This window comes from Protomyctophum bolini, assembly GCF_963924005.1.
Source record: "Protomyctophum bolini genome assembly, chromosome: 10".
Classification (NCBI taxonomy): Eukaryota; Metazoa; Chordata; class Actinopteri; order Myctophiformes; family Myctophidae; genus Protomyctophum; species Protomyctophum bolini.
In genome coordinates, this window is record NC_137871.1 from 45,508,342 (window position 1) to 45,526,413 (window position 18,072).

Consider the following 18,072-nt stretch of genomic DNA (forward strand, 5'->3'; position numbering starts at 1 on the left):
ATTCCTCCCTCCCTCCGCTTCCTCTCTCCTAACCCCCCCCCCCTTAATTCATTTAACGTGTGTCTCTCTGTGGACCACAGTTTGAGAACCACTGACATAGAAACACTAGTTTTTTTTTCTCCAGAAAACCGTCAGGATGTAGAATTATTTGAATTTGTAGAATCGTTCCTCATGGTCTAAAAAAATGGATGAACTTATATGACAAGATGGCCGCCGTGTGCATATGGTCAATACCCCCCCCCCCCTCCCCCTCCCCTCCTCGGTGTCTCTCAGCAGCTGCTGCAGGCCCAGCCCCTCCCCTCCCCCCCCTCCTCCCCCTGCTGGTTTCCATAGTAACGCCCCCCTCCCCCTCCCCCCCCCAGGTTCACGGTGGTGGTGTCGTTGGGCGGGGGGGGGAGGGGCTGCCTCAGCGCCAGAGGCTTCTGGGACTTGAGCTTGTGAGCGACGGTCATGAAGATGGCCTCCACGTGGTCGCTGCTTCCCACCGCGGCCACGGGCCTGATGGTGACATCACCACCCGCCACGGAGGAGGAGGACGATTGGCTGGCGGTGGGGGGGGCGGGGCTCTTGGCGGACGTCTCGAACAGCGGCATGGAGTGGGCGTCGGCAAACTGCTGCGCCAGGTCTGTGTTCACCTGGAGGATGGGATCTATTAGTAATAATAATAATAATAATAATAAGGTCTGTGTTCACCTGGAGGATGGGATCTATTAGTAATAATAATAATAATAATAATAATAAGGTCTGTGTTCACCTGGGGCCTATTTCACGAATCTTGGATTAACTAATCCAGGATATAGGCCAAAGCCAGGCTTTTTAAATCCTGATCTTTACAGCCTGGTTTATTCCGTTCCACTAAAGCCAAGCGAGGCTCAGAATTGGCAGATTTGGCGAGCCGGGATCAGCAAGCCTGGCTTAATAGACAGTCTGGCTTGTTGTCTCTAGACCCCTTCTGTGGATCAAAGATTTACTGATCCTTCTTCTTCATGGGGTATTAAGGCAGTTTGCATCCTTAATAGTTGCATTACAGCCCCCTTCTGTATATCTCATTGTCTTTACTAATCTATTCAAGACCAACTGATACAAGGACTTAAGCTTCTAAAATAAATACTGCTGCTGTAATTAAAGAGAGAACATACTCTCAATAGTGGATAGACTGAATGATTAACTACCCCAAAAATATAGTTTACATTTTACCACTACTATTAACTTAAAACAGAATTCTTAATATTGTAAGCATAATGATATTGTCGCATTGTGATATTTGGCCATAACTCCCTCCTCTGAGGGAGCTACCTTTGGGGAAGGGGGTTGTTTTCCAGACAGGGGCCAGACTGGTGAGGGTCATAGGTTCATGGGTTCATTTAGCATGCCAAAGTTTGTGCTATTGCCATTGAGAATGCATTGGGCGTTTAAGTTACGTAACTCCGAAACTACAAAACATTTCAAAGTAAAAAGTTCCAGCATGTGTTTCCACAGTAAGCTGAATTTTACAAAGTGTGAATGGAGTTTCTAGGTGAAAGTGATTTTTTGAAGTGCCACTATCTGCCTATAAATGTCTCAAATTTGAAAGCACTATATTTCTAAAACTATGAAACATTTAAAAGATTCCTTTTCAGGCACACATGTCCACCGTAGGATGAACCTAAATAGGTTTGAATGGGGTTTCTAGGTGTAAGTATGTAGGACTAGTAGTGGGTGAAACGTTACAATATGTTGTAAAACAATGAGTAATGGTAATATTTAGTGGTTTTCACTTTTACAAAGAATAATAATATAATATAATAATTATTCTTAACCGTGCACTTGCACGACAGCAAACCTATTCATGGGGAACATTCACCAAAAGCAGCTGATCTACAAGCTCACAAGCTGTCATGATGTTGTGCAGCCTATATATTTTGGTTATTTGATTTTATATAGTGCTTAAATTAGTCCTTTAATGCAGACCGATACAAATAAGGCAACATAAACCCATAATAATTGAATACATCTGGAAAACATCATTGGTTTGTGATCAGTTTGACTGCTTAATGAACAGTAAAGACATCAGGATTAGGTTAAACCTGGCTGTTAGCCTGGTCCGGAGCAGGCTAAATCCAAAGCATAAGTTCCCATGGTAACTTATGTAGCATCACTTTCATGAAACCGAATCAAGCCTCAACATATCCAGGTTAACTGGTTAAATTAATCTGGCAAGATCAACCAGCTTTCATGAAACCGGTTAAGCACTGATCCAGGATATATTAAGCCAGGATATGTGTTAAAGCCCGGCTTAATCTCTAATCCAAGTTTCGTGAAATAGGCCCCTGGAGGATGGGATCTATTAGTAATAATAATAATAAGGTCTGTGTTCACCTGGAGGATGGGATCTATTAGTAATAATAATAATAATAATAATAATAATAAGGTCTGTGTTCACCTGGAGGATGGGATCTATTAGTAATAATAATAATAATAATAATAATAAGGTCTGTGTTCACCTGGAGGATGGGATCTATTAGTAATAATAATAATAATAATAATAAGGTCTGTGTTCACCTGGAGGATGGGATCTATTAGTAATAATAATAATAATAAGGTCTGTGTTCACCTGGAGGATGGGATCTATTAGTAACTAGAACTGCACTCTGTCCAGTGCATACTTGCTTGTTGCACACTAGTAGGCCATAAAGTGGCCAACTAGTGCGCAAACAGAGCGCGCAAGTACTTTCGACCGCTACAAACCGCTACAAACTGTCAAATCTCAGTTTCTGCCTCTATGTATATGTCATTTGTAAGTTGATTAGCGGTATACTGTGGTTACTTTGCGCCCTATGCACCGTCCCAGCCTTTTCGATGCGTATGCACCGTCCCAGCAATGACTAATGACTAGACATACGTATACATATACATATACTATATAGAGTATGTAGTTGTAATTTTATTAGCAGTATACTGTGGTTACTTGGTGCCAAAAAGTGACAGCCGTCTTTTTCAACCGTTTTTATGTGTATGCAAATCTGTGCCTGGTTTGCTGGGACCAGATACCACATTACGTCATCGTTGAGAGCTGGGACCAGAGTACGTGGTGTGTATATGTATGACTAGCTCTCAATGATGACGTACGTAAGAGAAATGGTCATCTGTGTAATCTGGTCCCAGCAAACCAGGCACAGATTTGCTTACACAGAAAAGTGGTTGACGGCTGTCACGTTGAAGAGACCGGGCGAGATTATTACTTGCGCGCTCTGCTTGCGCAAGTAATAATGTCTGTGTTCACCCGGGGGATGGGATCTATAGAGCACCGAAGTCCTGACGTCACTCGCTCATCCCCTCCATTCCCCTGGTTCTAAAGTCCTGATGCAACTCGCTCATCCCTTCCATTCCCCTGGTTCTAAAGTCCTGACGTCACTCGCTCATCCCCTCCATTCCCCTGGTTCTAAAGTCCTGATGCAACTCGCTCATCCCTTCCATTCCCCTGGTTCTAAAGTCCTGACGTCACTCGCTCATCCCTTCGATTCCCCTGGTTCTAAAGTCCTGACGTCATTCGCTCATCCCCTCCATTCCCCTGGTTCTAAAGTCCTGACTTTACTCGCTCATCCCCTCCATTCCCCTGGTTCTAAAGTCCTGACGTCACTCGCTCATCCCTTCCATTCCCCTGGTTCTAAAGTCCTGACATCACTCGCTCATCCCCTCCATTCCCCTGGTTCTAAAGTCCTGATGCAACTCGCTCATCCCTTCGATTCCCCTGGTTCTCTGAAGTAATTTCTCTATGGAGAATAACATGGGGTGATCTTAATATCGGTCTGGGGCTCATTCTGTTGTTTATCAACGGTCTGGGGGCTCATTCTGTTGTTTATCAACGGTCTGGGGCTCATTCTGTTGTTTATCAACGGTCTGGGGGCTCATTCTGTTGTTTATCAACGGTCTGAGGCTCATTCTGTTGTTTATCAACGGTCTGGGGCTCATTCTGTTGTTTATCAACGGTCTGGGGGCTCATTCTGTTGTTTATCAACGGTCTGAGGCTCATTCTGTTGTTTATCAACGGTCTGGGGCTCATTCTGTTGTTTATCAACGGTCTGGGGCTCATTCTGTTGTTTATCAACGGTCTGGGGCTCATTCTGTTGTTTATCAACGGTCTGGGGCTCATTCTGTTGTTTATCAACAGTCTGGGGGCTCATTCTGTTGTTTATCAACGGTCTGGGGCTCATTCTGTTGTTTATCAACGGTCTGGGGCTCATTCTGTTGTTTATCAACGGTCTGGGGCTCATTCTGTTGTTTATCAACGGTCTGGGGCTCATTCTGTTGTTTATCAACGGTCTGGGGGCTCATTCTGTTGTTTATCAACGGTCTGGGGCTCATTCTGTTGTTTATCAACGGTCTGGGGCTCATTCTGTTGTTTATCAACGGTCTGGGGCTCATTCTGTTGTTTATCAACGGTCTGGGGCTCATTCTGTTGTTTATCAACGGTCTGGGGGCTCATTCTGTTGTTTATCAACGGTCTGGGGCTCATTCTGTTGTTTATCAACGGTCTGGGGCTCATTCTGTTGTTTATCAACGGTCTGGGGCTCATTCTGTTGTTTATCAACGGTCTGGGGCTCATTCTGTTGTTTATCAACGGTCTGGGGCTCATTCTGTTGTTTATCAACGGTCTGGGGGCTCATTCTGTTGTTTATCAACGGTCTGGGGCTCATTCTGTTGTTTATCAACGGTCTGGGGCTCATTCTGTTGTTTATCAACGGTCTGGGGGCTCATTCTGTTGTTTATCAACGGTCTGGGGCTCATTCTGTTGTTTATCAACGGTCTGGGGGCTCATTCTGTTGTTTATCAACGGTCTGAGGCTCATTCTGTTGTTTATCAACGGTCTGGGGCTCATTCTGTTGTTTATCAACGGTCTGGGGGCTCATTCTGTTGTTTATCAACGGTCTGAGGCTCATTCTGTTGTTTATCAACGGTCTGGGGCTCATTCTGTTGTTTATCAACGGTCTGGGGCTCATTCTGTTGTTTATCAACGGTCTGGGGCTCATTCTGTTGTTTATCAACGGTCTGGGGCTCATTCTGTTGTTTATCAACAGTCTGGGGGCTCATTCTGTTGTTTATCAACGGTCTGGGGCTCATTCTGTTGTTTATCAACGGTCTGGGGCTCATTCTGTTGTTTATCAACGGTCTGGGGCTCATTCTGTTGTTTATCAACGGTCTGGGGCTCATTCTGTTGTTTATCAACGGTCTGGGGCTCATTCTGTTGTTTATCAACGGTCTGGGGCTCATTCTGTTGTTTATCAACGGTCTGGGGGCTCATTCTGTTGTTTATCAACGGTCTGGGGCTCATTCTGTTGTTTATCAACGGTCTGGGGCTCATTCTGTTGTTTATCAACGGTCTGGGGCTCATTCTGTTGTTTATCAACGGTCTGGGGCTCATTCTGTTGTTTATCAACAGTCTGGGGGCTCATTCTGTTGTTTATCAACGGTCTGGGGCTCATTCTGTTGTTTATCAACGGTCTGGGGCTCATTCTGTTGTTTATCAACGGTCTGGGGCTCATTCTGTTGTTTATCAACGGTCTGGGGCTCATTCTGTTGTTTATCAACAGTCTGGGGCTCATTCTGTTGTTTATCAACAGTCTGGGGGCTCATTCTGTTGTTTATCAACGGTCTGGGGCTCATTCTGTTGTTTATCAACGGTCTGGGGCTCATTCTGTTGTTTATCAACGGTCTGGGGCTCATTCTGTTGTTTATCAACGGTCTGAGGCTCATTCTGTTGTTTATCAACGGTCTGAGGCTCATTCTGTTGTTTATCAACGGTCTGGGGGCTCATTCTGTTGTTTATCAACGGTCTGGGGCTCATTCTGTTGTTTATCAACGGTCTGGGGCTCATTCTGTTGTTTATCAACGGTCTGGAGCTCATTCTGTTGTTTATCAACGGTCTGGGGCTCATTCTGTTGTTTATCAACGGTCTGGGGGCTCATTCTGTTGTTTATCAACGGTCTGGGGCTCATTCTGTTGTTTATCAACGGTCTGAGGCTCATTCTGTTGTTTATCAACGGTCTGAGGCTCATTCTGTTGTTTATCAACGGTCTGGGGGCTCATTCTGTTGTTTATCAACGGTCTGGGGCTCATTCTGTTGTTTATCAACGGTCTGAGGCTCATTCTGTTGTTTATCAACGGTCTGAGGCTCATTCTGTTGTTTATCAACGGTCTGGGGGCTCATTCTGTTGTTTATCAACGGTCTGGGGGCTCATTCTGTTGTTTATCAACGGTCTGGGGGCTCATTCTGTTGTTTATCAACGGTCTGGGGCTCATTCTGTTGTTTATCAACGGTCTGGGGCTCATTCTGTTGTTTATCAACAGTCTGGGGCTCATTCTGTTGTTTATCAACGGTCTGGGGCTCATTCTGTTGTTTATCAACGGTCTGGGGGCTCATTCTGTTGTTTATCAACGGTCTGGGGGCTCATTCTGTTGTTTATCAACGGTCTGGGGGCTCATTCTGTTGTTTATCAACGGTCTGGGGCTCATTCTGTTGTTTATCAACGGTCTGGGGGCTCATTCTGTTGTTTATCAACGGTCTGGGGCTCATTCTGTTGTTTATCAACGGTCTGGGGCTCATTCTGTTGTTTATCAACGGTCTGGGGCTCATTCTGTTGTTTATCAACGGTCTGGGGCTCATTCTGTTGTTTATCAACAGTCTGGGGGCTCATTCTGTTGTTTATCAACGGTCTGGGGCTCATTCTGTTGTTTATCAACGGTCTGGGGCTCATTCTGTTGTTTATCAACGGTCTGGGGCTCATTCTGTTGTTTATCAACGGTCTGGGGCTCATTCTGTTGTTTATCAACAGTCTGGGGCTCATTCTGTTGTTTATCAACAGTCTGGGGGCTCATTCTGTTGTTTATCAACGGTCTGGGGCTCATTCTGTTGTTTATCAACGGTCTGGGGCTCATTCTGTTGTTTATCAACGGTCTGGGGCTCATTCTGTTGTTTATCAACGGTCTGAGGCTCATTCTGTTGTTTATCAACGGTCTGAGGCTCATTCTGTTGTTTATCAACGGTCTGGGGGCTCATTCTGTTGTTTATCAACGGTCTGGAGCTCATTCTGTTGTTTATCAACGGTCTGGGGCTCATTCTGTTGTTTATCAACGGTCTGGGGCTCATTCTGTTGTTTATCAACGGTCTGGAGCTCATTCTGTTGTTTATCAACGGTCTGGGGCTCATTCTGTTGTTTATCAACGGTCTGGGGGCTCATTCTGTTGTTTATCAACGGTCTGGGGCTCATTCTGTTGTTTATCAACGGTCTGAGGCTCATTCTGTTGTTTATCAACGGTCTGAGGCTCATTCTGTTGTTTATCAACGGTCTGGGGGCTCATTCTGTTGTTTATCAACGGTCTGGGGCTCATTCTGTTGTTTATCAACGGTCTGAGGCTCATTCTGTTGTTTATCAACGGTCTGAGGCTCATTCTGTTGTTTATCAACGGTCTGGGGGCTCATTCTGTTGTTTATCAACGGTCGGGGGCTCATTCTGTTGTTTATCAACGGTCTGGGGCTCATTCTGTTGTTTATCAACGGTCTGGGGGCTCATTCTGTTGTTTATCAACGGTCTGGGGCTCATTCTGTTGTTTATCAACGGTCTGGGGGCTCATTCTGTTGTTTATCAACGGTCTGGGGGCTCATTCTGTTGTTTATCAACGGTCTGGGGCTCATTCTGTTGTTTATCAACGGTCTGGGGCTCATTCTGTTGTTTATCAACAGTCTGGGGCTCATTCTGTTGTTTATCAACGGTCTGGGGCTCATTCTGTTGTTTATCAACGGTCTGGGGCTCATTCTGTTGTTTATCAACGGTCTGGGGGCTCATTCTGTTGTTTATCAACGGTCTGGGGCTCATTCTGTTGTTTATCAACGGTCTGGGGCTCATTCTGTTGTTTATCAACAGTCTGGGGGCTCATTCTGTTGTTTATCAACGGTCTGGGGCTCATTCTGTTGTTTATCAACGGTCTGGGGCTCATTCTGTTGTTTATCAACGGTCTGGGGCTCATTCTGTTGTTTATCAACGGTCTGGGGCTCATTCTGTTGTTTATCAACAGTCTGGGGCTCATTCTGTTGTTTATCAACAGTCTGGGGGCTCATTCTGTTGTTTATCAACGGTCTGGGGCTCATTCTGTTGTTTATCAACGGTCTGGGCCTCATTCTGTTGTTTATCAACAGTCTGGGGCTCATTCTGTTGTTTATCAACGGTCTGGGGGCTCATTCTGTTGTTTATCAACGGTCTGGGGCTCATTCTGTTGTTTATCAACAGTCTGGGCCTCATTCTGTTGTTCATCAACGGTCTGGGGCTCATTCTGTTGTTTATCAACGGTCTGGGGCTCATTCTGTTGTTTATCAACAGTCTGGGCCTCATTCTGTTGTTTATCAACGGTCTGGGCCTCATTCTGTTGTTTATCAACAGTCTGGGGCTCATTCTGTTGTTTATCAACGGTCTGGGGGCTCATTCTGTTGTTTATCAACGGTCTGGGGCTCATTCTGTTGTTTATCAACAGTCTGGGCCTCATTCTGTTGTTCATCAACGGTCTGGGGCTCATTCTGTTGTTTATCAACGGTCTGGGGCTCATTCTGTTGTTTATCAACAGTCTGGGCCTCATTCTGTTGTTCATCAACGGTCGGGCTCATTCTGTTGTTTATCAACGGTCTGGGGCTCATTCTGTTGTTTATCAACGGTCTGGGGCTCATTCTGTTGTTTATCAACGGTCTGGGGGCTCATTCTGTTGTTCATCAACGGTCTGGGGGCTCATTCTGTTGTTTATCAACGGTCTGGGGCTCATTCTGTTGTTTATCAACGGTCTGGGGCTCATTCTGTTGTTTATCAACAGTCTGGGGGCTCATTCTGTTGTTTATCAACAGTCTGGGGCTCATTCTGTTGTTTATCAACGGTCTGGGCCTCATTCTGTTGTTTATCAACGGTCTGGGGCTCATTCTGTTGTTTATCAACGGTCTGGGGCTCATTCTGTTGTTTATCAACGGTCTGGGGCTCATTCTGTTGTTTATCAACAGTCTGGGGCTCATTCTGTTGTTTATCAACGGTCTGGGGGCTCATTCTGTTGTTTATCAACGGTCTGGGGCTCATTCTGTTGTTTATCAACGGTCTGGGGGCTCATTCTGTTGTTTATCAACGGTCTGGGGCTCATTCTGTTGTTTATCAACGGTCTGGGGCTCATTCTGTTGTTTATCAACGGTCTGGGGCTCATTCTGTTGTTTCTGGGGCTCATTCTGTTGTTTATCAACAGTCTGGGGCTCATTCTGTTGTTTATCAACGGTCTGGGGGCTCATTCTGTTGTTTATCAACGGTCTGGGCCTCATTCTGTTGTTTATCAACGGTCTGGGGCTCATTCTGTTGTTTATCAACGGTCTGGGGGCTCATTCTGTTGTTTATCAACGGTCTGGGGCTCATTCTGTTGTTCATCAACGGTCTGGGGCTCATTCTGTTGTTTATCAACGGTCTGGGGCTCATTCTGTTGTTTATCAACGGTCTGGGGGCTCATTCTGTTGTTTATCAACGGTCTGGGGGCTCATTCTGTTGTTTATCAACGGTCTGGGGCTCATTCTGTTGTTTATCAATCGTAGATAAATATTCTGTGACTGTGACATACCTAAAGTAGGCATGTAACGATACGATATCGTACCCTCCATCAGGTCACCTGACACCTCGTTAAAGGAGAATTCCATGCTAGAATGCTTTCTTATCTTTCTTACCTTTCTTTGTAGTTGTTACGTCCCCACCAAAGAGGTCCAGGTGTTTTTTTGTGCAAAAAATCCTTATTGGCTATTTCCCCTACCATAAGCCCTCAATGAATTGCATTGCATTGAATGGGGCTATGGGGTGTTATGCTAGTTCGCTTATTTCCATCGAAAGAAGTAGTAAAGTGTGCCGCTTGGGATATTATTTACATTATGAAGAGACGATATAATACAAAGAAATTATAATTTTGACCGATGGAAATAAGCAAATTAGCACCCCATAGCCCCATTCAATTCAATGCATTTCATTGAGGGCTTATGGTAGGGGAAACAGCCAATAAGGAGCTTTTGCACAAAATAACACCTGGACCTCTTTGGTGGGGACGTAACAACTACAAAGAAAGGTAAGAAAGGTAAGAAAGCCTTTTAGTATGGAATTCTCCTTTAAGACCTGGTTAGAGGGGTTACCCACCTGCATGGCCTCCATCAGGTCACACTTGTTGCCCACCAGGATGCGCGGCACCTCGCTGCCCAGCGCGTGCTGCCGACACTCCTCGATCCAGGCGGGAAGGCTGCGGAAGGAGGCGGCGCTGGTGATGTCATAGACGAACACCACGGCGTGCACGTTGCGGTAGTAATGCTGCACCATCGACTTCCTGAAGCGCTCCTGGCCCGCCGTGTCCCACAGCTGGATCTGAGCACGCACAGACGCACGCACAGACGCACGCACAGACAGACGCACGCACAGACAAACGCACACGCACGCATGCACACAGACAGACGCACGCACACACACGCGCACGCAGTGCCACGCACACACACACACACACACACACGGATATGAAGAATCAACTGACTGAGAGAAAACGCTAATGTTACTGCTGCTGAATTAGTTACATTTTCACTAGAAACAGACCGTATCATAATATGACTGACTGACTGACTGACTGACTGATTGACTGACTGACTAACTGACTGACTGACTGACTGTCATAAAGGATACAGACACACCTCCCCTGACAATAATATCGCAGAGACGGCTTGTTTAATTTTTGGACCACAATTATTATATCAGACAATTGTAAGATGAGCCGATGTTATTCTCCATATATAGAGAAGTGACTTCATGAACACACACAGGCACAATGTCACACGTGGTACAGACAAGTGTGTGTTTAACTCTGAGAGTGTAGAAGTGTGTATATTTAAATATACACTCTCTGAGCATTAGAATACTACATGTGTACATCCTGGTCTCTATACTGCCTCCCCCTGGCCAGCCGGGGCGCCTGATGGAGGGGAAAGGAACTGGTCTCTATACTGCCTCCCCCTGGCCAGCCGGGGCGCCTGATGGAGGGGAAAGGAACTGGTCTCTATACTGCCTCCCCCTGGCCAGCCGGGGCGCCTGATGGAGGGGAAAGGAACTGGTCTCTATACTGCCTCCCCCTGGCCAGCCGGGGCGCCTGATGGAGGGGAAAGGAACTGGTCTCTATACTGCCTCCCCCTGGCCAGCCGGGGCGCCTGATGGAGGGGAAAGGAACTGGTCTCTATACTGCCTCCCCCTGGCCAGCCGGGGCGCCTGATGGAGGGGAAAGGAACTGGTCACTAAACTGCCTCCCCCTGGCCAGCCGGGGCGCCTGATGGAGGGGAAAGGAACTGGTTGGAATAACGTGTTCCTTCCACGCGCTATACGTCCAACCAAGGAAACTCCCCCCTGTCAGGTGTAAAGGAGCAACTTGGACACTCAGGCATGAAGGAAGCATGAGTTCAAGTCCGTTGCTCTCCCCTTGTCCCCCATATATGGGGACTAGGTTGCTCTCCCCTTGTCCCCCATATATGGGGACTAGGTTGGTCTCCCCTTGTCCCCCATATATGGGGACTAGGTTGGTCTCCCCTTGTCCCCCATATATGGGGACTAGGTTGGTCTCCCCTTGTCCCCCATATATGGGGACTAGGTTGGTCTCCCCTTGTCCCCCATATATGGGGACTAGGTTGGTCTCCCCTTGTCCCCCATATATGGGGACTAGGTTGGTGTCCCCTTGTCCCCCATATATGGGGACTAGGTTGGTGGAGGGTGTGTAGAGCCCAGGATCACATTAGATGATTGACACAGGGGTGAAAAATGGATTACAAAATCGTGGGATAAAAAATAAAATAATACTGTGTACAGTAGGGGAGATCATTGATAGCTGGGTGGATAGATACGGTAGGTGTGAGCACTGACTACACTGTCAGAATACAGAAAGACTTCTTCTCTTCAAGGTTTTGATATTTATTATAAAACTGGTTCATTAAAAAGGTATGTGCGAGGATGTGCGACAGTACAGTACAGTACAGTACAGTACAGTACAGTACAGTACAGTACAGTACAGTACAGTACAGTACAGTACAGTACAGTGCAGTACAGTACCTTGATCTTCTCTCCATCGATGTCCACCAGCCTCTCTCTGAAGTCCACTCCTATGGTGGCCTCGGTCTTGGTCGGGAAGCGGCCCGCACAGAACCGGTACGTCAGGCACGTCTTCCCCACGCCCGAGTCTCCAATCACGATGATCTTAAAGATCCTGGTCCTGGGGAGGACGAACGAGGAGGAGTTATTAAAGATCCTGGTACTGGGGAGGACGAACGAGGAGGAGTTATTAAAGATCCTGGTCCTGGGGAGGACGAACGAGGAGGAGTTATTAAAGATCCTGGTCCTGGGGAGGACGAACGAGGAGGAGTTATTAAAGATCCTGGTCCTGGGGAGGACGAGGAGGGTTAATAACGATCCTGGTCCTGGGGAGGACGAGGAGGAGTTATTAATGATCCTGGTCCTGGGGAGTACTGTTTATTTGTACATCTTTAAATGTTCTGATGAATTGAAACTGGAGGACCCTGATGTAAACCAGTGTTGTTTTCGTCGACTAAAACTAAGACGAAAAATGTTCGTCGACTACCTATTTTCACTGACAAAAACAAATGGAAACTAAATGAAAACTAAGCTACGACGACTAAAACTAAGACTAAATATACTGACAATTTCGTCGACAAAATGTTAGGAAGACTAAAATGTCAGGAAGGGACTAGTGGACAAGAGATCCAGTATAAGTCATTTTACACTTGGTTGCAAGTGTAAAAACACTCATTACGACGGCATCAAGACCCGCCAAAATACATTTTAGTCGACTAAATCAACTGTAGATTTAGTAGACTAAAATCTTCTAAAACTAGACTAACACTAAAGAAATTTCCAGGTGACTAAAATGTGACTAAAACTAAATGAAGTTTCAGTCCAAAGACTATGACTAAAAACTAAAATAGAAACAACACTGATGTGAACAAGTCTATGAAGTGATTTTTTTTCTGGTTTCATCCTCAGTGACAGCTTTTCTATTGTTTTGTATCCGTACATTCTACTGTTAATACAATATTCAATCAATCAGATTCATTCATGTTCATTTAAAATCAGTTGTTTCCCAAACTTTTCCATGTCAATCAAGGACCCCCAAATGGACACTATAATGAGCCCCGCGGACCCCCGTTTGAAAACATATTGATTGAAACCTGTATTTATTCTCGAAAGAGCAATTGAGGTTCTCCCTCATTCTCAATGCTGACGAGATTTACATACATTATATACAACAATTTAAAGACATGCAGGTTATAAACACAAATAAATCTTCACGTAAAGGCAAAGACATATTATATAGACAATGAGACAAACATAAATTACCAGTAAGACGCGCAAACGCAGCTCGTACATATTTGGGTTTTTTTAAGATTTATATAAGGAGTCCCCAAAGCAGCTCCATATATGGGCACAAGTTGGACCACGCCATCACAGTCATGTCACCATGACTCAGCCATAACCATATAAGGAGTCCCCAAAGCAGCTCCATATATGGGCACAAAAGTGTGACACACAGACAGACAGACAGACAGACATGATCTGCTAGGTCTCATAGTAAGTGCTCACTGCATTCGCAAAAAACAGTTACATATTGAGGTATAGGGACCCCCCATGAGAGATGATTTCTACGGCTCTAGCAGTGATTCTCAACCATTTTAATTTCAAGGACCCCCCAGTTTGACATGCATTAGTTCTACGTACGGACCCCCCAATTTAATGGCATTTCTATCTCTGGGACCCCCGATTTATATCATTGTAAAATCAATGTTAATTTAACTCATAGAGTGTACAGATGGAACTTGTACGCTCTCAGAGTTACAGAACCATAAAGGGTCCATTTGGTTCCAAACTATATCATTTAGCACCTCAAGGACCCTGGGGGTCAATGGGGGTCCCCTTCAACTCCCTCAAGGACCCCTGGGGGACAGACAGTGGGGGTCCGCGGACCCCTGAGGGACAGTGGGGGTCCGCGGCGGACGACTGATTTAAAAGGTGCCACAGGACAGGTTACCTTGGAGGAGGCAGAGAAGAAGCTGTGAACCCTGCTACTGATCCTTGATGCACGCCCGCCGCCATGACCAGCAGCGATCAGATCAGATCAGTCCACCTGATCGGCGATTATCGATCCAGGTGTATAATCGATGTGTTACCCGATCTATCGATCGATATAGTATCGATCACACTGTCTGGGAGAGTAAAGTATAGGGTCTAACAGGCTAGCCGAGAGGCTACACAGATTAGCCTCCTCCTGCAACACAATGTCCTCATAGTTAACCTGAATGACAGGCAGATCAATCAATGATCACAATGGTGGATATTCATATCATATATGGCTAAAACGTGCATCATAATCTAATGATAATTGATATAGTTATGGTAATAATATTAAATCACTTCTGTGTGTGTCTGCAGGAGACACGTATTATAGTACTGTTGTCAACCTCCTCCTCCTCCTCCTCCTCCTCCTCTCCTCTCGCGAGATTACCAACAACAACAACAAGTACGGTAATAAGGCTGCGCACCGAAAACATCAGATCTCCAAGCTCAGAGACCGCAGCGCGTCCCGGACGCTCTGTGGACTCTGAGTGGTGGAGATCTGCGCGGTGCGCCGATGCTGCGCTGGATGCACGCTAGCACGCACGCACGCACGCACGCACGCACACACACACACACACACACACACACACACACACACACACACACACACACACACACACACACACACACACGCACACTCACACACACACACACACACACACACACACACACACACACACACACCCGGGGGTAGGGTACTTTTTGACCTTGTTAGTTAATGTGAGGTGTGTCGTTGGAGTGTCGTCACCATTTAACCCAAATCTCAGACCCAAAACTAATGAATATTTTGTTGTCATGATTGATTGATAGCCTATAGAAATATGTATTAACAGTTTGCAGAATTACAGTACATTTCAAGCACAACTCAATACCGAGAGACTGTTAACTTTAACTGTGAGTGGACGACCCAATTACACTTCTTTACAAGAGGCACCTTGTTAAATTAATCAAAACATGTAGAGACACACAAATATACACTTCTGACTTCTCTATAGTCAAAGAACATTGGATGAGATTTTGTATACAACATGAGAGACACAATAGCCGATAAGGTAACTGTTACTTTAGGTTTAGGTTTATTTATTTAGCATGTAGTACAAAAAATAGACAATAACATATCAGAGAACAAAAATGCAATGCAAGGAAGGGAAGAAGCCAGCTGGCTTATTTGGAATCCTTTCCTGTAGGAAGAGGTTTAAACAGATTAAAAGTTCATAAAGAACAGTACATAAGTCTACAAGTTGGCAAAGGGGGGGGGGGGGGGGGCAGCTGTGCAGTAAAGAAATAAAAACACAGACTGCACAAAAAACAGAAATAAACAACAAACACATGACAAAAGAAAATATAAACTTTTATTGATCAACATTTGCCTGTTGTGTTGTGGCAAACGTTGATGTTGTTCTACATTCTCTAATTGTCTAGCCTTCTAGTAAATGAAGTAATGCAGATGTTTAACAATAACATGTTTACGCTCTCAAGAGTTAAAGATCTATAAATGGTCCATTTGTTTACCAACTCAGCAACTCTACATCATTTAGTGCTAAATCTGTTTATATTCATGACCTAATTAACCCTCTCTGCTCTGCAAGGGGCAAAAGAAAGTAACCTAGGACTTTGTTTTGGTGTTCCTGCGTCACATCCGCTCCCGGCCTACCAACAGTCCAATGAGCAGACCGCATTACTGCGTCGCGTCACGTCCGCTCCCTCGCGCAGGCAGGCGTAATGGAGGAACTATGAGATAGTTCCACACAATAACGTCATCCCGCTGGGAACCGCTTATTAACAGGTAATTAACACGTGTAATGACTTATAGCTGTATTATTCTGTTAGTTTAGACTGTGTGAGATCAATCTTCACATTATTTTATTATTTTATAAATGACTACAGCCATGCACTGAGGGGGAGGGGGAGGATGGGGGGGGGGGGGGGGGGAGGGGAACAGAACAGTTCCAGGAAGTTCTCCAGTATTCTAATAGTTCTATTTGAAGAGACACTTTGAGAGGTTTTTGGGGTCATTCATAAATCATAATGCATCAGTTTGCTGTGTGTGTGTGTGTGTGTGTGTGTGTGTGTGTGTGTATAAATAATTGTATAAATAAAACATTTATATGATATATTTTATATTTATATCTTGAGAAACTCAGAAGCAATTCTACTTTTTTATCATCTTGTGTTCTTTTGTTACTATATAGTTACACATTTAGATTATAAATGCAAGTAATCCATGATTTAGAGTGTAAATAATTTCACCCCCCTCCCTATCTAAGTATTGGACAGTGGATGTTGATATTGATTGATTGTGTAATCATCTTTAGGGCCCCAAATCACACCTTAGAAAGCATGAGTGTCTATTTCAAACAGAATGTGTTTTTTGACTGGGGGGGGGTCATATTGACAGCAGAAACTGCCTGTCATAATTTCCCTTCATTCTAAAGAATTGTTGTGCTCCAATCAGATTGCTTCACGGTGTGATTGACGGGCGTCGTGCTCCAATCAGATCGCGTCATGGTGGGCTGCTCGGCCAATGGCTGCAGCAACCGCTGGGAGCAGAAGGTGAGGATGTACGGCTTCCCGACGGACGGCGAGCGCAGGAAGACGTGGCTGATCAGAGCCCGGAGGGATGACTTCAGCCCCTCCCCCACCCAGAAGTACAACAACTACAAGCTGTGTGAGGTAAGGACTACAACACCCACAACCACCCAGAACTACAACACCCACCCACCCACCCAGAAGTACAACAACTACAAGCTGTGTGAGGTAAGGACTACAACACCCACAACCACCCAGAACTACAACACCCACCCACCCACCCAGAAGTACAACAACTACAAGCTGTGTGAGGTAAGGACTACAACACCCAGAAGTACAACAACTACAAGCTGTGTGAGGTAAGGACTACAACACCCAGAACCACCCAGAACTACAACACCCACCCACCCACCCAGAAGTACAACAACTACAAGCTGTGTGAGGTAAGGACTACAACACCCACAACCACAGAGAACTACAACACCCACCCACCCACCCAGAAGTACAACAACTACAAGCTGTGTGAGGTAAGGACTACAACACCCACAACCACCCAGAACTACAACACCCACCCACCCACCCAGAAGTACAACAACTACAAGCTGTGTGAGGTAAGGACTACAACGCCCAGAAGTACAACTACGAGCTGTGTGAGGTAAGGACTACAACGCCCACCCACCCAGAAATACAACAACTACAAGCTGTGAGGTAAGGACTACAACACCCACAACCACCCAGAACTACAACACCCACCCACCCACCCAGAAGTACAACAACTACAAGCTGTGTGAGGTAAGGACTACAACCACCCACAACCACCCAGAACTACAAGTTTTGGAGCCACTGGTCTAACAGAACTGTCCCTGTGTTTCAGGCCCATTTCGAGGCGGACCAGTTCTGCTTCACCAGGAAGGGCCGTAAGAAGCTGCGTAGCGACGCCGTGCCCAGCGTCTTCGCCCACCGCCCGGCGGCCGCCACGACGAAGAGGAGGACCCCCGCCGCGGCCCGCCACGCCCCCCCGCCCGCCGCGCGCGTCCGACGGCAGACACTGGCCCAGATCTGCTCCGAACACACCTACAGCGCCAGGAGGGACCAAGGCACGATTCTGATTGGATGTACGGGGCTGTCAATCAGATAGGACTCCGTTCCGCCCCCTACCAGGGGCCAGGAAATGATTCCCCGTTCATTTCCCCCATAGACCTTACAAAAAAGCCAACCCGAGTTGTGACAAATCATGACAACAAACACCATTCTTTGGTAACCGTCTTTAAATAAATACCTTTTGAAATGTCTATGAGGGAAAATGCACTGGGAATAATTTCCTGGGCCTGGCGTCGTCATGAAAGGGGGCGGGACT

The 18,072-nt window shown here is 45.9% G+C and overlaps 2 protein-coding genes across 2 annotated transcripts; one reads left to right on the plus strand and one right to left on the minus strand.

Annotated features, from left to right (window-relative positions):
* Positions 1-269: 269 nt before the first annotated feature.
* rab33ba (RAB33B, member RAS oncogene family a) lies at positions 270-14,529 on the minus strand (the record flags this gene model as incomplete). Its single annotated transcript, XM_080773533.1, has 4 exons — positions 14,101-14,529; positions 12,111-12,270; positions 10,173-10,394; positions 270-635 (listed from the first exon to the last, which is right to left on the minus strand). Exons 1-4 carry the CDS (start codon positions 14,163-14,165, stop codon positions 270-272), a joined length of 813 nt encoding a protein of 270 aa, XP_080629659.1. The 5' UTR covers positions 14,166-14,529.
* Positions 14,530-15,922: 1,393 nt separating this feature from the next.
* On the plus strand, positions 15,923-17,853 carry LOC308322332 (THAP domain-containing protein 2-like; the record flags this gene model as incomplete). Its single annotated transcript, XM_080773534.1, has 3 exons — positions 15,923-15,972; positions 16,642-16,859; positions 17,590-17,853. The coding sequence occupies exons 2-3, from the start codon at positions 16,692-16,694 to the stop codon at positions 17,851-17,853; spliced, it is 432 nt and encodes a 143-aa protein (XP_080629660.1). The 5' UTR covers positions 15,923-15,972; positions 16,642-16,691.
* Between the last annotated feature and the right edge of the window lie 219 nt (positions 17,854-18,072).